The sequence below is a fragment of the Gymnoscopelus microlampas genome, assembly GCF_963454915.1.
Source record: "Gymnoscopelus microlampas genome assembly, chromosome: 24".
NCBI classification, from domain to species: domain Eukaryota; kingdom Metazoa; phylum Chordata; class Actinopteri; order Myctophiformes; family Myctophidae; genus Gymnoscopelus; species Gymnoscopelus microlampas.
The window spans coordinates 4,905,259-4,929,036 of NC_139961.1; the positions used below are offsets into that span (position 1 = coordinate 4,905,259).

A 23,778-nucleotide genomic window follows, 5' to 3' on the forward strand; every position below is an offset into this window, starting at 1 on the left:
AGTTCATTGTGGAATACATCATTGGAGTGTATTATCCATGTTGGTTCAATGTGAAGATCAAGGAGTCCTGGATTGAAGGGCCTAGGCACATCCTGTTTCAGCTGGACTGCCTGAAGTCCCAGAGGAAGTAGGTACTGGACATTGTGATGCCAACTGTTAGAAGATCTGCTTGGTATGCCCATAATGAATCCACCCTCCAAACACTGCTGAGCGCTAAGGATCAGAAGGAGAGGATTGAGGGGGTGGAGGGAATCCTGGCCATCAGGGGAGAAGGAGACCCAGACACTCAGCTGGGGGACTCCTCTGTAAGAACCATAGGGACAACTGAGATCAATTATGATGCTTCCAGCATTGGTGGATTGATTAGCTGGTCAGAAGGTGTGTCAGAGCCACCTCTCACTTGCATACTAAACACATCGGAGATGAAAAACTTCATTGTCATCCCATGGAGGTGCCCAACTGGCCCTGCCACACTCAGAGCATTGAGAGGGTTGTCAAAATGGTGACTGAGGCTTCTTCTACATACTTCTCTAAGGAAAAGAGGGATGGAGGGATCAGGACTCAGGAGACCAGCAGGAGACTGATGTCTAAGGCAAAGCGTCAAAGCAGGACTTGTACAACCTAGCAAAGTTCAGGAAGTGATAATTGATCTTCATAATTGTATCCAGTGATATACATGCACTTCCATTGTGAATAAATATGTAAGTTTGATTTGGCTTTGTCAATATAAAGTATTTTCCTTATGTCTTTTAATATCCTAAAATGAGGCTAAAAAGGGCAAAATTAGTCATTTTGAAGTACAAAATAATGTAGGTTAGAGTTATTCCACCTAAAAAATAATGTCACATTTGAATTCCCCATATAAAAACACATCATTTAGACACCCCACATGTTAGGATTTCCTTTGGATTTTAATATCTTATAAATTAATTAGAACGGGTACAATTAGCGATATAAAAATGCAAAAAAATGTAGGTAAGAGTTGTCCTATCCAAAAAATAATGTCATATTTGAACTCTCCATCAAAAAACACATAAAATAGACACCCCTCTTTTTTGGATTTCCTTAAAGGACAACTTTGTTTTTTTACAACCAATGTTTATGTTTTAGATTGTAATTAAAGTAAATAAAAGATGAGTGTTCAAAATTTTAAATTTACGGCTTTCTATAGTTTTAGCAATTTTCACAATCTTTTTTACAGTGTTTTCACAGTGGGCGGGGGCATTCTGTCCGGTGGCTAAATATGTATTTTTTTAACACATTAACCCCGCGTTTTCTTTATTATTATTTACAGTAGCTCTTCTAGCCCCCAATAACTCACATCTGGCCATCTCAGACAGCCGGACCTTTTTTATTGTGCAAAAAAGGCATATTTAGCCACCGGACAGAATGCCCCCGCCCACTGTAAAAAATATCGCAAAAAATGCTAAAACTATAGAAAGCACTAAATGAAAAAAAAATTACACTCATCATTTATTTACTTTAATTACAAGCTAAAATATAAACCTTGGTTGTAAAAAACCAAAGTTGTCCTTTAATATTCATTTTAGCACCTGAGTATGGCCCGCCCTACCCCCACAGTCAAATTCTAAGGAAAAAAATAGCAGAGGGTGCCGTTTTTTCCTTTTTTTGACTGGGTTCCTAGATTGGACAGACACACATAGAGCATATGGCATGTGCATAAGAGGTTGTGCTTCTTAAAGTTATTTATAGGGGGAACATTTTAATGTCACCTTGTTGTCACTTATTTTGTTGATGAAATGTGCATATTCTACCCCCATTGTGAGGGTATGAGAAAACTATTGGGTTTTTTAGTCTTGGAACCTATTTAATTGTATTCCTTGGCCCCAGAAATGTGAAGCAAAGATATTGGTTCTGCTGTATTGCTGTAAATGGTGGCGGCCATTTTTTTAAAACATGTATATTTCAGAAATGAAGGGTGATCTAACTCGTCTCTTTGGATAAACGTTTTCCTATGGCCCTAAGGTACTTCCATACCAAAGGGGACCTTTGTATCATGACTTGGAGTTAACGGCATATTTTTGGGTCCTCACACCTCCACTAGACTGCAGAGAAGGCTTGGTGCTTGATGGTCCATTGTCCGTAGCATGCTTTGCTAGTGCTTGCTTTTTGATGCAGGTTGTCAAGGCTGTACGGTTGACAGGGGTGCATTTCTCCTTTCCGACATGTCGCCTTTCCGACGTTGACGAACCCTATACCTAACCCTAACCCTAACCCTAACCGCACGCGGAAGCCACTAGTCGGAGTGGTGAGAAGTCGGAATGGAGAGTGAACACCGGTTGACAGATGGGGTGACAGAGCATTAAGTCTGTACACATGTCACTGGCATGGAGTCAAACTGCATTCTGTCAATCGTCTGGGGAATTTACTAAGGTGTTTATTTGGTCAATCTTAGCAATCAGATCATCCACTTTAGTGAAGGTCATCATTACTGCTTTCGATGGTGGTAAAGGTAGGCCATCAGCATTTCTGCCATGAGAGTCAAACAGTCCATATCTTCCAGACTCGTCTCTAAACACAGCAATGGTGTATGGTGTTATTGTAAGCAGTGCATGTGTCATATCTGCAGACAAACACTGGAGTCTTGCTTGAAGATTCAGACACCAATCCCGTTGTCTATAGGCTCTCTTTGTCTCTCATGTATCCCATCTCTACTTTAGATCTGATCATAGAGTGATTGTTTTCCGTTTCCACATTGAGTGTCGTTTCCTCCATCGACAGGAAGTGGCTCCTGAACTGCTTGTGTTTTTTTTTTAAGTTTTCCTATTGTTCTTCTATACGGACCCTCCCAGCTCTGATTCATAGCCTTGAAGGAGTTCTCCTTAAGGCTAGGGGACTTTCGATTCTTTGCGCTCACACCACAGGCTGTGCAGCCTCTCGTCCACAGTAAAAAATAAAAAATACTTTCGCTACTCACCAAAACAAAGACAGTTTTATGGAGTTGAAAGCCAACTCTACTAAAGAAAACATTATTTAGTTACTCCGCTGCGCCCTCTACAGATCCAGTCAATGGAATTTTTCTATTTTGATTGATCACAAAATTCTACTACAACGCATGGAGTACTGGATTGGTTTGTCAGGCACAGCCTTGTCTTGGTTTTACTCTTACCTAACAGGCAGAAGCTATTTTGTCAGCCTAGCTAATTTTGACTCAGACAAACATGACATCTGTTCTGGTATTCCACAGGGCTCAATTCTGGGTCCCTTATTGTTCTCCCTGTATATACTACCACTGGGAGAACTCATCGCCGATCACGGAGTGAACTTCCATTTCTATGCTGATGATACCCAGCTGTATCTTTCGGTAGCTCCAGACGACCCCTGCGCTCTAGACCCATTGTTGACCTGTCTGTCCAGTATAAAATGCTGGATGAGTGAGAACTTTCTTAAGCTAAATGAGGATAAAACAGAAATTCTCATAATTGGCTCCAGTGAGCAGAGAGAATTAATAATAAGTAGACTTGGTAACCTGGCTGTAGAAAGTAACACCACAGTAAAGAACCTGGGGGTTATTATCGACTCTGAATTGAATTTTAATGCACACATTAATCATGTCACCAAGATTGCTTTCTTTCATCTTAGAAATATTGCGCGAATTAGAGACTATCTGTCGTTAGACGACGCAAAAACGCTGATCCACGCTTTTGTTTTCTCTCGGCTTGATTACTGCAATGCACTCTACTCTGGTCTGCCTAAGAAAACAACTGACAGATTACAACTTGTTCAAAATGCGGCAGCCAGAATTTTAACTAAAACTAGAATGAGAGAACATATCACTCCAGTACTAGCTTCACTACACTGGCTCCCGGTTGTTTTTAGGATTGATTTTAAAATTATTTTAATAGTTTATAAAGCTCTAAATGGTCTGGCACCTTCCTACCTCTATGACTGCCTAGAGAGACATGATCCAAACCGGACCCTCAGGTCTTCAAGTGCTGACCTACTCGAGGTGCCTAAAATGACATATAAAAAATACGGTGAAGCAGCATTCTGCTTTTACGGACCAACAGTGTGGAATAAACTCCCATTACACCTAAAACAGGCAGCCTCTGTCGATAGCTTTAAAGCACAGCTCAAGATCTATTTCTTCACTCTTGCTTTTAGCTGACTCTTTGGTTGATTTTTAAGTCCTCACTGTATTGCCTATTTTAATGTTTTATGCTTTTGCTTTTATTTTATTTTATTTTTTGTTTGCTTTATTGTTAAATTGGTTGTAACTGTAACTGTATTCTTGCTCTGTAAAGCACTTTGCGCTGCATTTCATGTCATGAAAGGTGCTATACAAATAAAGTTTATTATTATTATTATTATTATTGATCGGATCTGTAGAGGGGGCAGCGGAGTAACTAAAAAAATATTTCTTTCCGGTGAAATATTTTACATTTTGGCCAAAAAGTGTATTTTAGACGTGGGGTGGGGGGTTAGAGAGACGCAGACCCCTATTGCCCCAATTATTGTCCACATAACAAACCATCAGCCAGGGGCACGTCCCGCAAGATTTCAACTAGCGAGTCACCCCTGGCAACTACCACCGTCTTTATATTCTATGCTCTCTCTTGGAAGTTATAGAGGTTAGTATATTAACAGGTCGAAAAGTACCTCAATGAAAAATATTATAATAATCTAATCTGGCATCTCACTCCATAGACACATGCCCACTCTATTTGACCAACTACATCAAACGTGAGTTGGATTCGGGCAAATACTGTCATGTTGGACATTTTGCCCGCCCTAAATCCAGCCTACATGCCTGCTTAGGGCCTTTACTGTTCCTTGTTCTAAAAATGTAATCTAAATCCTAACAGTTTTCGGGAAAACTGATGTTAGTAATCAGTGGTTCTCAAACTTTTTCATGTCAAGGATCCTCAAAATGATATGTATTTGGATGTTTTTTTTTGTTCCAGATTGGGACCCCCAGAAGCAAAGATGTTGAAATGCTCAAAATGTTCTTATAAAAATGTATATATTAAATATTTGCACAAATGTTGTACAAGCTCATATAGCATGGCTGCTATTTCTGAATAACCAACCAATGTGCTATATATAATGTATATAGCTCAAATCTGAAATAACACAGATGCTTTCCCGGTTTTAATGGGTTAAGTGGTTAAGTAAAGAAACACAACAGACAGAGCTTATAAAACCCGACCCCGTATATCATCAATGGCTCCTGAAAGCCAATGGTGGACAAAGTGTCACGATCCGTGTCGTTTCTGTATTCCTGTTGTGTTCCTTGTTCCTAGTTTTAGTTAGTGTTTTACTTTTCTGTTGTGTTCCTTTCATTTTGAAGTATAGGGCATCGCAGTTGCGGCCACTTCCGGGTTCCACTGCAAAATACTCAATGCATTTTTCCCATTGACATTTCCAAAAATATTTATATCGATTCATTTAATTTAAGCCTAGAATCAAGCCATCCAGGGTCCTGGTGAATCATGACCATTAAACATTTTTTTCTGTGATTTATTTTATTTTATATTTAATTATACGATATACTGTATTTATTATACCCTTTGTTTTGCCGTTTTCAAAAAAGTTTTTTCACAGAATCAAACGTTTTATGGTCATGATTCACCAGGACCCAGGATAGCTTGATTCTAGGCTTAAATTAATTGATATAAATATTTTTGGAAATGTCAATGGGAAAAATGCATTGACTATTTTGCAGTGGAACCAGGAAGTGGGTGGGAACTGCGATGCCCTATTGTGTATTCCTTGTTTCTTAGTTGCAGTTAGAGTTTTACTTTACACTTGTGTACCTTTTATTTTGTAGTACCTAGTGTCTCCTGGTTTCCTCTGTTGCTGATCTGTACCTGTCTTGTCTCACCAGTCCTGTGATTTGCCAGTGTTTCCACCTGTGTCCTCTTAGTCCCCCAGCCTATCCCAGTGTTGATTGTCCAGTTGAGTTCACCTGCGTCTAGTTAGTCCTTGTGTATTTATACCCCCCTGGTCCCAGTATGCCTGTGACTTCATTCTCTCCCCAACCAGCATGCAGCTGCATGGGCCACTATTTTTGTTTTTGCATCCACCACCTCAATGCATGCATTGAGGGACACTGCACTACTGAATGCTGACAACTGATCTGTGTACCTTTTTAACAGTGGTGGAAAAAGAACCCACATGTTTAACTTAAGTAAAAGTATCAACACCACAATGTAGAAATACTCAATACCACAAGTAAAAGTCCGAAATTAAAAGTTTACTTCAGTAAAAGTATTATCGAAATGTACCAAAAGCAGAAAGTGCTCATTATGCAGAATTTTTCAACTGTATAAAATACATACAAAAACAGCAGATCTTAAAGGAAAACAAAAAGTATTTCCCCTGTTTTGTGAGACAACTCATTTTCCGGTTGCTAACTGAGGCTGGGTTTAGACGACAACGCTCTCTAGTGTAAACATCAAAGTGCTGTTGCGTTCTCACTTTTTATTTTGGCTTTAGACGGTGATGCACCAGTGATAGAAAACGCTGTAGTGTGCACAGCTTATAAGTGGGTTGCCATGTCCAACAATTTTCAAGATCTTTTTGAAAAAAGCAGATCTACAAGTTCACTGTGAGCTTGTAGAGTTATTTTCATTCATATTAAATGTGGTTGAACTTGCACTAATAATGACTTTAGTTGATATGTCACCATTTAAAATATAGTATTTATTTTGTTTTTACAATATTTTTTAAAAAGGAACAGTAGCTACAGTATGTGCGTGTAACACACTGTTCCGATCTGTGGGTTTGCGGCAAACCAAGGCAAACCAAGGAGCGTAATTTTCCAGTTAGATTGTACCAGTTAGATTGTACCATTAAAATGGATTTTCAGCAGAGGAACAGGGGGTCAACATTTAATAAATGAAGGAGCTTATGTGTATAGAAGCATTAGGGAGATGGCTGAAGTAGTGCGGAGGCCATGTGAGGGACTGGTAGACTACAAGTAATTAGGTCATAGGGCTATATTTCAAGTACGGAGCTGCTTTTGAATTATCTTTGCATGGATATCATTATAAATGTCCTTTTCCCGTTTTTTTTCTGCAAAACGTGTAGTACACGTTTTGTCTACACTGTAGACAGACACTGCATTTTAATGATATTTCTGTGCAGCTGATAAGAGGTTTTGTCATGCGGGACAAATTCATGTTTCAATGTGCCACTAATTTGAAACACACTACACACACACGCACAGATGTACAGTATAATTCTAATTGGTTGTCACAACACCCTACTTCATCTCCATCTCTACTTCTGTTTCTTTCTCTCTTGCATTGGTGTATTCATTCCAGTATGATGATCAAAACAATATTCTACATTTAAATATTTTTTTACACATTTTTGTAAACTCTCTGCACCCACAATGTTTGTACCAGATATATTTTACACATTATATGGATCGGCTGATTGCTATGAGAAAAAAAGTTTTATATCTTATTTGAAATGGTCACTGATGATGTCATTGGTAGGCAGGTTTCTGAAATGTCTACAGCCCATCTGAGATGCATGGCAAGTAGACTGAAACAGTCCCATCTTCTTACAATATAATTTATAGCATTAGTGAGGACCAATTATATGAACATTAACCTGTGCTCCTTTAACTATACTACATACTGTGCCCCCTACCAAAACAGCAAGCCAACACTGTTCCTACATTAACAGTACTTTCTACTTAATAATTATCTTTCTATTGTCCATAAGAAAATGTGTTACTTTTGAAATTGTGGTTTTGTCTGAGGTATGTAAGGCTTTTGAGATACACTGTGAATACATCAAGCTGGAGCTCTGATGCGATTCTCAGGAAAAATGATCCACAGGCCATGCTACTGCTGTTTGTTTGAACTTGAAAGAGAAACATTCCTTCACTGTCTGCATAATTATGATTCATGGAGTAACAAAATATATTATATAACACCTTCATTGTGTCGCTAATAGGATTTAAATGAGGTTGATATATAGTCTAATGTAGCCCTAAACATGTTTAGATTTCAGCTTAAACAATAGCAGGAAAACAATATAGACTAAATAAATTAACACATACAATAGAAAATGTTGTAAGTGCAAATCTTACAGTGGTTAAACTATAAATTATTTCCGTTCATAGGAAGTCATTGTTGGGTTTGATATGGTGGTAATGTGCTTTCAGAATAGAGAAAAGAGGAAACGCTGCGTGGGTCAGTAATCATCAGAAACTGAAAACGGGTGCTCAATTGGAGAGGGTTCAATTGTAGGTCAACACGTTTAAGTCCCTTCCTTTGTAGTAGTAGGCTGACATCCAAGTATGAAAAACAGGTGAACTTAAGAAAGATCCAAGGCACTCCGCTCAGTTGAGTTTTAAAAAGTCTTTATTTTGTCTGTATAAAAGTCTGTATTTTTAAAGTTAAAAAACGCACATGTGATGTCATCATCTCCATCTCTAAATCTTAAAATTGGTATAATCGAGACACTTCAGTCAGGGTGGGGAAGGGTCTCTGTGATTAGACTATGCAAGGGAGACATCCGGGCATTTTCAGTGTTGGTGAGTGCTAAGCAACACATCAAAGATAACACTGAAAATGCCCGGATGTCTCCTTTAATCATCTGGCTCTGACTTTGGTCAGAGCAGCTTTCTTTTTGTACGCTTGGATCCTTGTAGATGTCCTCCTTGGTGGCATTTTCTAAGCTATGGGACAGGGAGGCAACAGAAAAAGACTCATCAGGCTTATGTGACGTTACTCAACACGGCAAGGGACTGGCGAAATGCAATCACACGAGACATGCACGCACACACAAATTAGAGGGCAACCTACCTGAAGTGACACCCTTCTCCTGGTGCAGACCGCCATCTTTGGTCAGAGCAGCTTTCTTTTTGTACCCTTTCTGCCCAGGCTCAGGTGAAAGCAGTGGAATCACCGAAGCAATCGGCGTGCCCGCAGCGTGGCTCAGCCGCCAGTCTCTGGGTTTGTTCTTTATCCTTGTCGACTTCCTTGGTGTTATGGTTATGATCTCAGCTATGGGACAGGGAGGCAACAGAAAAAGACTCCTCAGGCTTATGTGACGTTACTCAACACTGCAAGGGACTGGCGAAATGCAATCACACGAGACATGCACGCACACACAAATTAGAGGGCAACCTACCTGAAGTGACATCCTCCTCCACAGCATCAGGCCCCTGGATCCTTTCTCTGCAAACAAACAAATTCACGTGCCTAAATGTCAAGTGGCTTCTGAAATGTACATGTCAGATAAAATAAATCAAACCACAAATTGGCGCTTGGCTCGTGTGCGGAGTGGCCCTGGTATGGGTGTTCAACTCACGGTGTAGGTTTAGACCGGCCAGCCTCTTTAAGCTTCAGTAGGAAGGCATCAAAGTTTGTTTCCCCAAAAAAAGAAAAATACATCCGAGACACTCCTGATTAAATTAAAAGTCCTTTATTACAAAACCTGGGACTAAACATACAAAAACACGTTAATAGAACTAAGTAAACACGACCACATAACACCAGTCCTGTGAGAAAACCACTTCCTATAGGTCTTCCCTCTAGTCTCATCTGACAAACAGTCAGCCCGGACTATTAACTGCTTCTGCATTTTCAATGATGCAATTTCCATAATATTTTCCAAAAGCATTTTCTTTTTCTGGCTTTCCTTCTCTGTCTTTCATGTGCGTGAATAAATCTTTAGACTGTTCGCGTAGGAGAGCTAGGATTTCCTTAGAATCTGGAATTGGGCATGCTGTGGCCTGAGTAGGAGAACCGTGAGAGCCATGTAGCTCTTTTATTACTTCGAATATTGATCCATTGATTCAGACTTAATTTCCTCCGTGTCCATTTTGAGTGGTATTTGCAGCTGATGGGTTGTTACACTGGTGAGAGGGGTTCCACTAGAATATTCATCTTCCCTTTCCTCTAATGAGCTTTTTACTGACTGCATCTCTGTCTTCCCGATTTCTCTTCCTTGAATGCATCAGGGGGGACAGGAATCGTAGCAACGGCCCCTCCTGGGGCAAAGATGAACTGAGAACCACAAAACAAAGGGTATTTATTGTGGGATCGCTAAAGCGACCACACTATTGTTATTGCCACTATTTATATACTATATTCCGGACGTTTTTTGACCCCTAACTAGTCCTTCATACTTTTAGCTGCAAACTCCGTTCCAACTCTACAACGTTCGGTTTAAATCTTTGAGATTTAAACCTGCCCATAGCCATGTATACATGTATGCATCTAGATTTAGACTTGCCCATTTAGATGTAGACGTGCCCATTTGTGTGCATTGGACACACAATATGAAAGCACTGCATTACACTGTTGTTGTGCACATCGACAGTCATTATCACTCCCTCCAGGCAACACACAACACACTTTCTTCATCTACTGGTGGATTTATTAGGCTCCACCATTGAACCGTTAACACATAAGACAAATAGAAAAATAAACAAATGCCCACATTATGCATATATGATAGAAACATTAACATAGGGTATTGTACAACAAACTTAAATGTCAAACAATGATACAATACACCTCAACATAAACAAACCTTGCTGGCTGCATACAACTACATTATAATGAAATCACTCCATACACCAAATGTCCATAATAAACAATAAGATATGCTCATTTAGACATTTGGTTACATATATCGTGTGATAGACTTTCATGGACACATCAGTGATAGTACATGGGGTCATATGGGGGTCTTTCAACTTCAGACCCCCTCACCCAGTCGACCAGACCGGGAGTGATCAGTTCTAGCATGACGACTTTCTTGGATGTTTCTGACAACAGGACAATGTCTGCTCAGAGGCTGGTCTCCACAATGTTTTGGGGGAATTTAAGTTGATTCCCCGGGTCCACCCTCATCTGCCATTCATTCGCTGTTGCCAGCAGACCTGTCTGAGCTTTCTGTCGGGAAGTTGGATATTGTCCTGCTCGAATGAATGTGATCGAGCAGGTAGGGCTGCCAGAATTGGCCAAAAACAACGTTTGAATATTCCTTTCAAAATCCCACATGCATTGGATCCATTCGAACCTATCGAACGTCAAACGCATATGTTTTGGATTCGATCCATTCGAACGTCGAACATCGAACATATCGAGCCGCTCGATATGTTTGACGTTCGAATGGATTCGAGCGTCGAACCCATATTTTTGGATTCGATCCAGTCGAACGTCGACTCTTTGAGCGAGATGAAATGAATGTATATTTATATATTCAGTCAGCCTGAGCCTACTAGTGCTGCTTACAATGTAACATTCGTTTTAAATAAAATTAAGGAAAAATTACAAACAAACAAATAGGCCTAGTCTATGCTTTCTTTGTTTAAATAAAATTAAAGACAATTCCGAGAACTGTCGTTACCCTGGAGGTAGTTTTAACCCAGAGGTATGACTTAAAATAAAGTGCTATAAAAACGTAAAATAATTAGGCTGGTACTTATTCAGTCAGCCTGAGCCTACTAGTGCTTACATTACAATGTAACATTCGTTAGTACAGTATGTTTTACTTTACTGGAATATTTCCAATTTACTCCATTACATCTCAGAGGCAAATATTATAATTTAACTACACTAAAATGTAAAACTAGTTACTTTGTAGATATTGATTATTACTACAAAACGTGCATTATCTGACTTCTATACTCATCTTCGCCCTTGGTTGTGTTTATAATGCATTAAGCATTTTCTCGGGCGTCCACACCGTGGCGAAGTTGAGGAAGTCCCACTTGTCCTTGTCACCCTCCTCCGCCTGCATGTACTCCTTCCTCCCGTTCAGAGTACTGCCCATCACCTTTACCTTCTTCTTGAGCATGCCCCACATGACTGTGTCGAAGGTGCCCTTAGCGATGAGGTAGTGGACGTGTACGGAGGAGGTCTGTCCGATGCGGTGGGCGCGGTCCTCAGCTTGTTTGAGCTGGCCTGGGTTCCAGCAGAGCTCTGCAAACACCACATGGCTGGCCGCTGTTAAGGTCAGTCCCTGTCCGGCTGCCTGGATGCTGAGGATGGCCACACGCGTGTCTGGATCAGTCTGGAACTTTTGGACCAACTGGCTTCTCTCAGAGGACGGGACATTGCCATCAATACGGATGTAACAGTTCTGAACATGCTTTAAAATCGCTTGCTGTGTTTTGCTGTGTCCACAGAAGCAGCAGTGGAAATGAGAACTTTTGATGCACAGTCCATGACACCTGTACATAATAAGTTATACAAATAACTTAACATTGTTAAGGCAATAAAAATGTTAACAGTATTCAAATTAGAATAAGTTAGTATTTAATATTACAATTGAGAGCTGCAACATTTATTTACATGCATAAATACCTCCATGTTTTAGAGCAGTCAGCCGGTGGGACTGAAGATGCGCAACAATTTTGCCATATTGTTCAACCTTGTTGCAGAGTCTGCATTTATAATTATTGGGGCCTTCAGGAATCGGTGGAATATAGGCATGATCTCCTTTAACAACAGTTGGGTGAATCTGAAAGCAAATGATTTTCTTCTTTTAAACTTATTTGCACTTCCAACAGTAAACATTCATATCACATAAATGACAGGAAGAATCTTAAATTAGATTTATTCTAATTATAATATGCTTATATCATTTAAGTGGGAACACATCATTCATATAATATTGCTAGTGTTTTGGCTCATTGATATTAGGTAGTTTATTATGTTATTCTTTAACCTGTCTTTTATAGTGTTAGGTGAGCTATTACATGTGTTGGATGACTAGACAGTGACTCTTCATTTAGCACACCTCTGATGATGCCCTAATTATATATTATCATTTTAAAGAGCCTGTTCAGGAACTACAGATATAAATTAGCGTATGGCCAACTCTGGCCCATTTACATAGATGTTAAAACTGACATGTTGATATAGTGAGCATTGTCCCTGTCAAATAAATAATGTTACATATAGAAGACAGATCTGCAGCTGACATTTAAGGGTCAATAATCTGTCTCTCGTGGTCATTACTATAGTTCAACTGTTAACAGTTACAACCTTAATTAGTACCACACATTGTATCACTCTATTCAACCACCAACTAGGCTTTGTTGTCTATCCATATCCATAACATTATTTGATTACATTACAATACGTAGGGCAGAGTACGTGTTTGTTTTGTTTTTGAATCATGCTAAGTGCTACCAGGTTAGCATCTAAGCCCCGGTTAGTGGTTACCATCTTAGCATCTACAATAAACTAAGCCGGTCATTAATTAGATTATCAATTTAGGTAACGCAAATCGGTATTGCTACCGACCATACTAATGTATTGACCGGTCTAAGCGTAACGTTATTATAATACAGCTGTAAAGTGTATAGTAGGCCTGCATCATGCTAATCCTGCATCATGCTAATCTCTGATTATATTAAAGTCAACACCACAAACAGAGTCAAACTATGCTCTATATTCTGATAGTACTCATTGCTATAGAGTGTTTGTTCAGTAAAAGGAGTCTCCTTGTCTCTCCACCTCTTTATTAAATAGAAAATGCATTTTCGTTTCAGTTTCAGTTTCATTTCCAATTTTATCCAATCAGGATAGAGAACTCAATCAGGATACAGATTAAACAAGTGAAATTGGAAGTGATGACACTAAGAAATGAGCAGACAAAATTGGAACTGAAACACTATACAAATTAAGCTTAAAAATGGGTACTTTCTCCTGATTGGCTGAGATTTTGACACCTACTGTACCGAAAAATGTATTTTCTGTTTATTAAAGAGCTGGAGAGACAGGGAGACATCTGTTACTGAAAAAAACACTCTATAGCAATGATTACTTTCAGAATATAGTATTTTAACCTTTTAACAAAATACTTTTTGTTTTAACCAAAAAATATCACTTACCCTACCTTTAACGCTTAACGAGGTTGGACAGTAGATTATTTACTTTAGTAAACTTTATTACTTTATTAAAAAATACATTTTTAATCAATACAAAAATGTAATGTATAAACCTACCACCCCTTCCTGAACGTAGTCCGCCATCTTGAAAGGACGTCTGCAATGGCGTCTTGTAGTTTTATGTAGTTTTCGGCCGTCTAACGATTCAAGTCTAGTCTAGTCGCCGAGATGAGAAGTCGCATGAAGACGCGCTCTCCGCGCTCCCGCTTGGAGACGCGCTCTCATGGCAACATATTTGCCAGTTTTTCACTGGATATACTCTTCATTTTCATCCTTTCGTGGACGACGGATTCATTCCTTGAATATCCACTACACCTGATGGAGACAGAAAAGGGTAATCCACGGGAAATGAAAAACGAAAAACACTCGGACTTCTACCTACTCGACGACACTACAGAATCAAAACAACTGGGGTTTGCGGATAAATCAATGTGACCACGCCACTCTCTTTAAGGGGAGAGACCCTGAACCAACTATGCATTTACTGTTACTGTTGTGACCAAATAAAGAAAAACATGGATGCAACTGGGACGTATCATCAGTGTTGTAGCCTGGGGTCATCGGGTGTTTCGGGTCTCGCAACATACAACATACACCCTCGCCCAGGTCACCCAGCCAGGGTTGATCAAGCCCCAACTTACGTCCCAGTAGCTACCCACGGTCAGTCCTATAGGGCAAGACAGGGCCACTCAGTCCGCTGTGTTACTGTTGTGACCAAATATCCCCAAGACAGACAGAGGCTTTTGTGCGTACAATCATTGGACACTTTATTTAAATAGCAGCAGAAAGTTTATGAAGAATACTGTGTGCGTGTACCAACACATGCATTGACCAGGGGGCAATAATAAGACTTTAATAATAACACAGCACACTGATGAGACTAATATAATCAACACCGCAAAAGGTTAAGATCAACTGCGACTTAATTTGCGCACACACACTAATGAAATTACACTCTTGTTAAAACACTGCTACCTTAAAAAGGGGGGGAAGGGAACAGCACGGTCACCAATGTGAAGGTAAACTGATCTGAGGACTGTTCATGTAAACTGAACCTAAGGTGAGGCACTTGAGCTTAGCAACTACTGAACATAAACAAAATAATAATAATAATAATAATACATTTTATTTATATGGCGCCTTTCAGGTCACCCAAGGTCGCCTAACAAAACAGAAAAGAAATACAAACAATAAAGCAAGTTAAAATACACACAAAATACACACATAAGGCCTGCAGCAGACTTTTACTCAAGGTGAGCATAGGCCTGTTTGAAAAGGTGAGTTTTGAGGTGGGATTTGAAGGTGGGGAGTGAGTCCATGTTTCGAATGTCGGGGGGAAGGCTGTTCCAGAGGCCAGGGGCAGAGCGGCTGAAGGCTCTACCCCCCATGGTGGACAAACGAGCAGCTGGGGGAACAGTGAGGTTGGTGAAGGAGGAAGACCTGAGTGACCGGGTGAGAGTTTTGATATGGATGAGATCAGACAGGTATGGGGGGGAGAGTTTGTGGATGGCATTGAAAGTGTTGATGAGGATCTTGAAGTCTATGCGGTATTTAATCGGTAGCCAGTGGAGTTGGTGAAGAACGGGGGTGATGTGGGAGATGGCAGGGGTTTTGGTGATGATGCGGGCTGCAGCGTTCTGGACCAGTTGGATTTTATGGAGGAGTTTGTGGGGGAGACCGAAGAGAAGGGAGTTACAGTAATCGAGGCGGGAGGTGACCAGAGAATGGACTAGGATGGCAGTGTTGTTGGGGGTGAGTGAAGGGCGGAGGCGGTTGATGTTGCGGAGGTGGAAGTAGGCTGACCGGATGGTGTTATTGATGTGGGAATGAAATGATAGAATGGAGAATGGAGAAAAAGAGCAGCGGCTGCCTGCTGACCACAATCCTGTGTGTCACCAGTTTCAGCCTATAGGCCCGAGGCACCTGTGAACCCAACGGCAGGAGCATGGGCTGACCTAACCTGCAGACACAAGTAGTCAGGAAATTAGAGGGGAGAGGAATGACAGCAACCAAAGTATTATGCAACCAAAAGTGTCTAAACTGAAAAATGCATGATATAATAGTGTGTGTGTGTGTGTGTGTGTGTGTGTGTGTGTGTGTGTGTGTGTGTGTGTGTGTGTGTGTGTGTGTGTGTGTGTGTGTGTGTGTGTGTGTGTGTGTGTGTGTGTGTGTGTGTGTGTGTGTGTGTGTGTGTGTGGCTAGCGTGTGTACATAGTGTCACTTGGACAAATAGCATAGAAAAGTAATGTCATTGAAATGATGTTTAGTTATTACTCAGACTGGCGGAGGTGAACCACAACCATTGGCCAGTCATGTTCATACAGTATAGTGGGTCCCCTGATAATGGCATCAGTTTCCACCCAGAGTAAGCCTGAAGTAGTGTGCAGGGTCCCCACACATTTTTAGCAATGAATTTCCAAAACTTTTCCAGAATATTTAGCCCAATTTCCAGGCCTATATAACAATCATTCGGCGCAATAATGTGTCTCTTACTCCTATGTAGAATGCCCAAAGATAGGCAGTGTAGCAAAAATAAAGTTTGAGACATACATTAGGCTGCCGTCACACAGCCCGTTCGGCGAAAAACTACTTATGTTACATATTTCGTGTGATATTATTCATGTTTATGAAAATGTTTTGTTTTAACAAAATCAATAGCCAAAAACAATGCATAGCCAAATATTTTTCCAGGACCCTTGATAAATTCCAGGACCTTTGATGATGTTTGATCAATTTCAAACCTTTTCCAGTACTGGATTTTTTTTAATTTTATTTCAAAATATTTCCAGGAATTTCATGACCGTGGGGACCCTGAGTGTGTGTGTGCGCGCCTGACCTGATTAAGCATGAGGTTGTTGTCCTTCAGCTTCACCATGTCTTTCTCCGGAGTGACTCTCTTCTTCTCCACCTCCTCCTCCAGTGTTCTTGACCTCTCCTCTGCTTGCTGTAGGGCCCGTTTAGTGCTGGAATTGGGCCATCTGACAGAAACAGACCATTTGTCCATTAATGGCTATGGCTTTGTTATCTTATATTTAGTCCACTTATCTATTTTTCTTTCAATATTCAAAACTCACTCAGGCTAGGGCCAAAAATAATACAGCAAGCTAGCTGGCAACTTGGTTTTATTGGCAGGTGGCTGATATGACAATTGGTTGCATTTTAAAATATAGGGCACATCAATATTTTCCAAACATGTACGGTAGTTTCTAGAGGTAACCGATTCTAGAAATATTTTAAAAAACGAAGATTTCTGAGTACTAGTACCCTGTTTGAGAAACACGGCACTATAAGGGAGCACCGTTTAGTAATCACATCTTTTAAAAACAAAAAAAATAAAAAATACACAAAAATACTGGTCCATTTTTTACATTAAATTAAAAGAGGCTTTGCCTGTGTGCCTGGTGTTTAGATCTGTACCTGTCAAGCAGGGCCCTGGTTTCGTTCAGATGTTTCTCCAGCTCTGCATGGTCCTGCTGGAGGCTCAAGAGCTCTCCCTTGGTCTTCACCAACACATCTCGGCGAGTCAGTTCCTCTTCCTCCATGGCAGCCAGATCTCCCCGCACCTCCTCCATGTCACCTCTCAGGTCCTTCATTCGCTGGTCGGACTCTGCCTTCTCCTGCTGAAGAACGGGGGTGATGTGGGAGATGGCAGGGGTTTTGGTGATGATGCGGGCTGCAGCGTTCTGGACCAGTTGGATTTTATGGAGGAGTTTGTGGGGGAGACCGAAGAGAAGGGAGTTACAGTAATCGAGGCGGGAGGTGACCAGAGAATGGACTAGGATGGCAGTGTTGTTGGGGGTGAGTGAAGGGCGGAGGCGGTTGATGTTGCGGAGGTGGAAGTAGGCTGACCGGATGGTGTTATTGATGTGGGAATGAAATGATAGAATGGAGAATGGAGAAAAAGAGCAGCGGCTGCCTGCTGACCACAATCCTGTGTGTCACCAGTTTCAGCCTATAGGCCCGAGGCACCTGTGAACCCAACGGCAGGAGCATGGGCTGACCTAACCTGCAGACACAAGTAGTCAGGAAATTAGAGGGGAGAGGAATGACAGCAACCAAAGTATTATGCAACCAAAAGTGTCTAAACTGAAAAATGCATGATATAATAGTGTGTGTGTGTGTGTGTGTGTGTGTGTGTGTGTGTGTGTGTGTGTGTGTGTGTGTGTGTGTGTGTGTGTGTGTGTGTGGCTAGCGTGTGTACATAGTGTCACTTGGACAAATAGCATAGAAAAGTAATGTCATTGAAATGATGTTTAGTTATTACTCAGACTGGCGGAGGTGAACCACAACCATTGGCCAGTCATGTTCATACAGTATAGTGGGTCCCCTGATAATGGCATCAGTTTCCACCCAGAGTAAGCCTGAAGTAGTGTGTGTGTGTGCGCGCCTGACCTGATTAAGCATGAGGTTGTTGTCCTTCAGCTTCACCATGTCTTTCTCCGGAGTGACTCTCTTCTTCTCCACCTCCTCCTCCAGTGTTCTTGACCTCTCCTCTGCTTGCTGTAGGGCCCGTTTAGTGCTGGAATTGGGCCATCTGACAGAAACAGACCATTTGTCCATTAATGGCTATGGCTTTGTTATCTTATATTTAGTCCACTTATCTATTTTTCTTTCAATATTCAAAACTCACTCAGGCTAGGGCCAAAAATAATACAGCAAGCTAGCTGGCAACTTGGTTTTATTGGCAGGTGGCTGATATGACAATTGGTTGCATTTTAAAATATAGGGCACATCAATATTTTCCAAACATGTACGGTAGTTTCTAGAGGTAACCGATTCTAGACATATTTTAAAAAACGAAGATTTCTGAGTACTAGTACCCTGTTTGAGAAACACGGCACTATAAGGGAGCACCGTTTAGTAATCACATCTTTTAAAAACAAAAAAAATAAAAAATACACAAAAATACTGGTCCATTTTTTACATTAAATTAAAAGAGGCTTTGCCTGTGTGCCTGGTGTTTAGATCTGTACCTGTCAAGCAGGGCCCTGGTTTCGTTCAGATGTTTCTCCAGCTCTGCATGGTCCTGCTGGAGGCTCAAGAGCTCTCCCTTGGTCTTCACCAACACATCTCGGCGAGTCAGTTCCTCTTCCTCCATGGCAGCCAGATCTCCCCGCACCTCCTCCATGTCACCTCTCAGGTCCTTCATTCGCTGGTCGGACTCTGCCTTCTCCTGCTGAAGAACGGGGGTGATGTGGGAGATGGCAGGGGTTTTGGTGATGATGCGGGCTGCAGCGTTCTGGACCAGTTGGATTTTATGGAGGAGTTTGTGGGGGAGACCGAAGAGAAGGGAGTTACAGTAATCGAGGCGGGAGGTGACCAGAGAATGGACTAGGATGGCAGTGTTGTTGGGGGTGAGTGAAGGGCGGAGGCGGTTGATGTTGCGGAGGTGGAAGTAGGCTGACCGGATGGTGTTATTGATGTGGGAATGAAATGATAGAATGGAGAATGGAGAAAAAGAGCAGCGGCTGCCTGCTGACCACAATCCTGTGTGTCACCAGTTTCAGCCTATAGGCCCGAGGCACCTGTGAACCCAACGGCAGGAGCATGGGCTGACCTAACCTGCAGACACAAGTAGTCAGGAAATTAGAGGGGAGAGGAATGACAGCAACCAAAGTATTATGCAACCAAAAGTGTCTAAACTGAAAAATGCATGATATAATAGTGTGTGTGTGTGTGTGTGTGTGTGTGTGTGTGTGTGTGTGTGTGTGTGTGTGTGTGTGTGTGTGTGTGTGTGTGTGTGTGTGTGTGTGTGTGTGTGTGTGTGTGTGGCTAGCGTGTGTACATAGTGTCACTTGGACAAATAGCATAGAAAAGTAATGTCATTGAAATGATGTTTAGTTATTACTCAGACTGGCGGAGGTGAACCACAACCATTGGCCAGTCATGTTCATACAGTATAGTGGGTCCCCTGATAATGGCATCAGTTTCCACCCAGAGTAAGCCTGAAGTAGTGTGCAGGGTCCCCACACATTTTTAGCAATGAATTTCCAAAACTTTTCCAGAATATTTAGCCCAATTTCCAGGCCTATATAACAATCATTCGGCGCAATAATGTGTCTCTTACTCCTATGTAGAATGCCCAAAGATAGGCAGTGTAGCAAAAATAAAGTTTGAGACATACATTAGGCTGCCGTCACACAGCCCGTTCGGCGAAAAACTACTTATGTTACATATTTCGTGTGATATTATTCATGTTTATGAAAATGTTTTGTTTTAACAAAATCAATAGCCAAAAACAATGCATAGCCAAATATTTTTCCAGGACCCTTGATAAATTCCAGGACCTTTGATGATGTTTGATCAATTTCAAACCTTTTCCAGTACTGGATTTTTTTTAATTTTATTTCAAAATATTTCCAGGAATTTCATGACCGTGGGGACCCTGAGTGTGTGTGTGCGCGCCTGACCTGATTAAGCATGAGGTTGTTGTCCTTCAGCTTCACCATGTCTTTCTCCGGAGTGACTCTCTTCTTCTCCACCTCCTCCTCCAGTGTTCTTGACCTCTCCTCTGCTTGCTGTAGGGCCCGTTTAGTGCTGGAATTGGGCCATCTGACAGAAACAGACCATTTGTCCATTAATGGCTATGGCTTTGTTATCTTATATTTAGTCCACTTATCTATTTTTCTTTCAATATTCAAAACTCACTCAGGCTAGGGCCAAAAATAATACAGCAAGCTAGCTGGCAACTTGGTTTTATTGGCAGGTGGCTGATATGACAATTGGTTGCATTTTAAAATATAGGGCACATCAATATTTTCCAAACATGTACGGTAGTTTCTAGAGGTAACCGATTCTAGAAATATTTTAAAAAACGAAGATTTCTGAGTACTAGTACCCTGTTTGAGAAACACGGCACTATAAGGGAGCACCGTTTAGTAATCACATCTTTTAAAAACAAAAAAAATAAAAAATACACAAAAATACTGGTCCATTTTTTACATTAAATTAAAAGAGGCTTTGCCTGTGTGCCTGGTGTTTAGATCTGTACCTGTCAAGCAGGGCCCTGGTTTCGTTCAGATGTTTCTCCAGCTCTGCATGGTCCTGCTGGAGGCTCAAGAGCTCTCCCTTGGTCTTCACCAACACATCTCGGCGAGTCAGTTCCTCTTCCTCCATGGCAGCCAGATCTCCCCGCACCTCCTCCATGTCACCTCTCAGGTCCTTCATTCGCTGGTCGGACTCTGCCTTCTCCTGCTGCAGCAGGAAAGACAGAGAGGCGACAAGGGCCTACAGGAACACAATGACACATTTTAAATCACTTGAACCCTTGAACTTAGACCCAATCTATACGCTCACAGTGCGTCAAAGTGAGCTTGTAGATCGAACATTTTCGAAAAATATTTGTATCGTTTCTAAAAATATGTTTTTGTGTGTGCATACAGTATATATGTAGGTATCAGTTATACCCACATATACACACACACACATACATATATATATATATATATATAGTGGCAGTTTACGACCAATTTGACATCAAATTAATACCATCACTTCATCAAAATGATCCAATGTAATCTAATCATCTAAAAGTCATCAGCAATCCGTAGCAATGGCAAAGCAGGGTGGTCAACTGACAGGAAATTGTTGGAAGGAGCGGTTGTACACATTGGTAAATATATTTTAAACAGGTTAGCACCAGTTATGGCCTTTTTGTTCCTTAAGCCGAGATTAAGATAGTTTTGTTTGTTGTAACTATACACATAGCAAGCCCAAGCTGTTTATGATCATTTGAAGTTTTACTGAATGATTAATTATATGCCAGTCACAATGTGTTAATTATATATATATACTGTACACATCTATACTATATATATATATATCCTTTCTTTTAGATAATGGTGTTGTCCAGAGGGCTGGTATTTCTCTGCTCCTCTCCTCCCCAGTCTCATAGCTTCATTATTCTGTCTTTTTTCACAATTAATCATTTTCTCCACTCGACTTCTGTTCTGCGTCTGAATCAATTTAGTCTTCTTTTCCTCTTGTTGCTTTAGATCTTGAATGAGCTGTCCTTCATGCATTCATCTTCTCCTTTTATCTCTGTGGTTCTTGCATCCCACGTCTCCCTTTCTAATATCTCTCTTCCTCTTCTATTTGAAACCATGATATCGACCACAATCCTGACATCTGAAACAAGCTATATATTTGTACTTGTATTTGAGGAACAATTATAGATTATATTTAATGATGCGATTTATTCCATTAATATTCTGTTCAGTGACACATTACCTTTTCTTTCTGCAGATCTTGCTGAATACGCAGCTGTTTTTGCTGCTCCTCCCTCCCGACTTCCTGTAGGGTGCTGAGCTCCGTCTCCAGTTCCTCCACTCGCCTCAGGCCCTCGTGCCGTGTCCTGCCTAAAACCAAAGACAGAAAATAAAACACGGAACAAACGCAACTCTAAAATGTATTTGAATCCAAGAAAATAAACTCCACAAAATGTGGCATTGATTCGGTACGCACTCATGGCTTCTTCGTTCTGCAGGCGTCCCTCTGAGAGTTGGCATGTTATGTCTCTCTCTCTCTGTCTCATCTGGACCTTCATGACGCCCATCGCCTCCTCTCTAGATCTCACCTCCACCTCACAACTATTGAGTCTCCCCTCGGTCTCTCTCAAAGTGTGCTGCGAGGCCTGAAGATTTTGCTGGCAAATAGCCAACTCCTCCTCTTTCTGCCTCACAACACTCTCCAGCTCTTCATTTCTGGTAGTTGCTCGTTGGAGGTCCTCTGTGAACAGTAAATTACATTCACGAGTACAGACCACGCCTTCAAACCAAACATCGTTTAACGTTCTTTATTTAGAAAAGAAGGAGATGGATCTGGAAGGGGAAGGGAAGGGGAGGAGGGTCGGGAGGAAGGGAGGCTTTGGGGTGAGGATGAGGAGTGGAGATGGAGGGGGCGATGATGTGCAGACAGGGAGGTGATGATGGAGGGAGTGAGGATGAGGAGTGAAGACAAGGGGTACGAATTATCTAGTGAGGAGGGTAAGTGAAGGATGTAAGGTGTGAGGATGGTGGGAGGATGGCTAGGGTGAGGTGAGCTGAAGGGAGTGAGAACAGAGGAAGGGGAAGTGGGGATGAAGGGCCGTGGGCGTGCGAAGCATAGATAGGGGGGCGCAAATGAGTGTGTGGGAAGAAGGGCGTCGTAGCCCTGGGAAGGGATGAAGGACGGGGCCCAGTGCGGGCGCGGCCCTGGGGGTGGGAAGGGCGAAGCCCTGGTGGGGGGGGAAGGGCGTGGCCCTGATGGGGGAGGAAGGGCGTGGCCCTGATGGGGGAGGAAGGGCGTAGCCCTGACGGGGGTGGCATAACCGTGTGGCTCCAGGGGGTGGAGACCTGAGTATTTGGCTTAGGGTCTGAGGAGATAGGCGTCCGTCTTGGCAGTGGTCTGAGGGCGCACCATCACTCGAGACCCCAAAAATAGAAAGCATAATTAGTCGTTAATTAGGACATTTACTGGACCATGGAAGTGTGGGCGTTCCTGAGGTCTTGGACATTGGTTCTAATGTATGTGTGGTATGCTTGGGACGTCCAACGCCCTAGGAGTTGGACGGTGTGGTCGGTGATGCCTCTTCTAGATGCAGAAGAAGCAGCACCGATTCGGAACGAATGGCCGGAAAAATTACCTGCGGGATATCCGGCCTTGGTCAGAACTTGCCGGAGGTGGTAGAGGAACCAGTGACGGGTTGCGACTGAACCGGTATCAGTGGTAAATAACGGATCGGAAGGGGAGGCGTGAGAGGAGCGCCTGGTATGGAGGTGATGGACCAGGGGTTCGTAAGGGCTGAGGTAGGAGTTGAGTTTAAACAGGTAAATTGGCGTCGTTCTGCCGAATTGGTCTGTTTTGCTATGTTTTAGCAAGAATACTAGTGTGGAGGAATCCGGAAT

The 23,778-nt window shown here is 41.8% G+C and overlaps 2 protein-coding genes across 2 annotated transcripts in view; one reads left to right on the plus strand and one right to left on the minus strand.

Annotated features, from left to right (window-relative positions):
- Nucleotides 1-23,778, plus strand: part of LOC311041068 (uncharacterized protein) — a gene marked incomplete at both ends in the record, with an annotated part of 122,742 nt that overhangs the window by 36,920 nt on the left and 62,044 nt on the right. The gene's annotated exons all lie outside the window — the stretch shown is intronic.
- Nucleotides 17,762-19,087, minus strand: LOC311040948 (uncharacterized protein). Its single transcript, XM_084051385.1, has 3 exons — nt 18,868-19,087; nt 18,287-18,428; nt 17,762-17,900 (listed from the first exon to the last, which is right to left on the minus strand). The coding sequence occupies exons 1-3, from the start codon at nt 19,041-19,043 to the stop codon at nt 17,847-17,849; spliced, it is 372 nt and encodes a 123-aa protein (XP_083907511.1). The 5' UTR covers nt 19,044-19,087; the 3' UTR covers nt 17,762-17,846.

Bases quoted from the DNA above. Each gene is read 5' to 3' on its own strand.
- LOC311040948 (XM_084051385.1), bottom strand. From the start codon at position 19,043: ATGAAGGACCTGAGAGGTGACATGGAGGAGGTGCGGGGAGATCTGGCT. The intron at 18,429-18,867 runs GTACAGATCTAA...TGTTTCTGTCAG, and splicing joins ACCAGGGCCCTGCTTGACAG to ATGGCCCAATTCCAGCACTA. The intron at 17,901-18,286 runs GTCAGGCGCGCA...TTGTGTCTGCAG, and splicing joins ACAACCTCATGCTTAATCAG to GTTAGGTCAGCCCATGCTCC.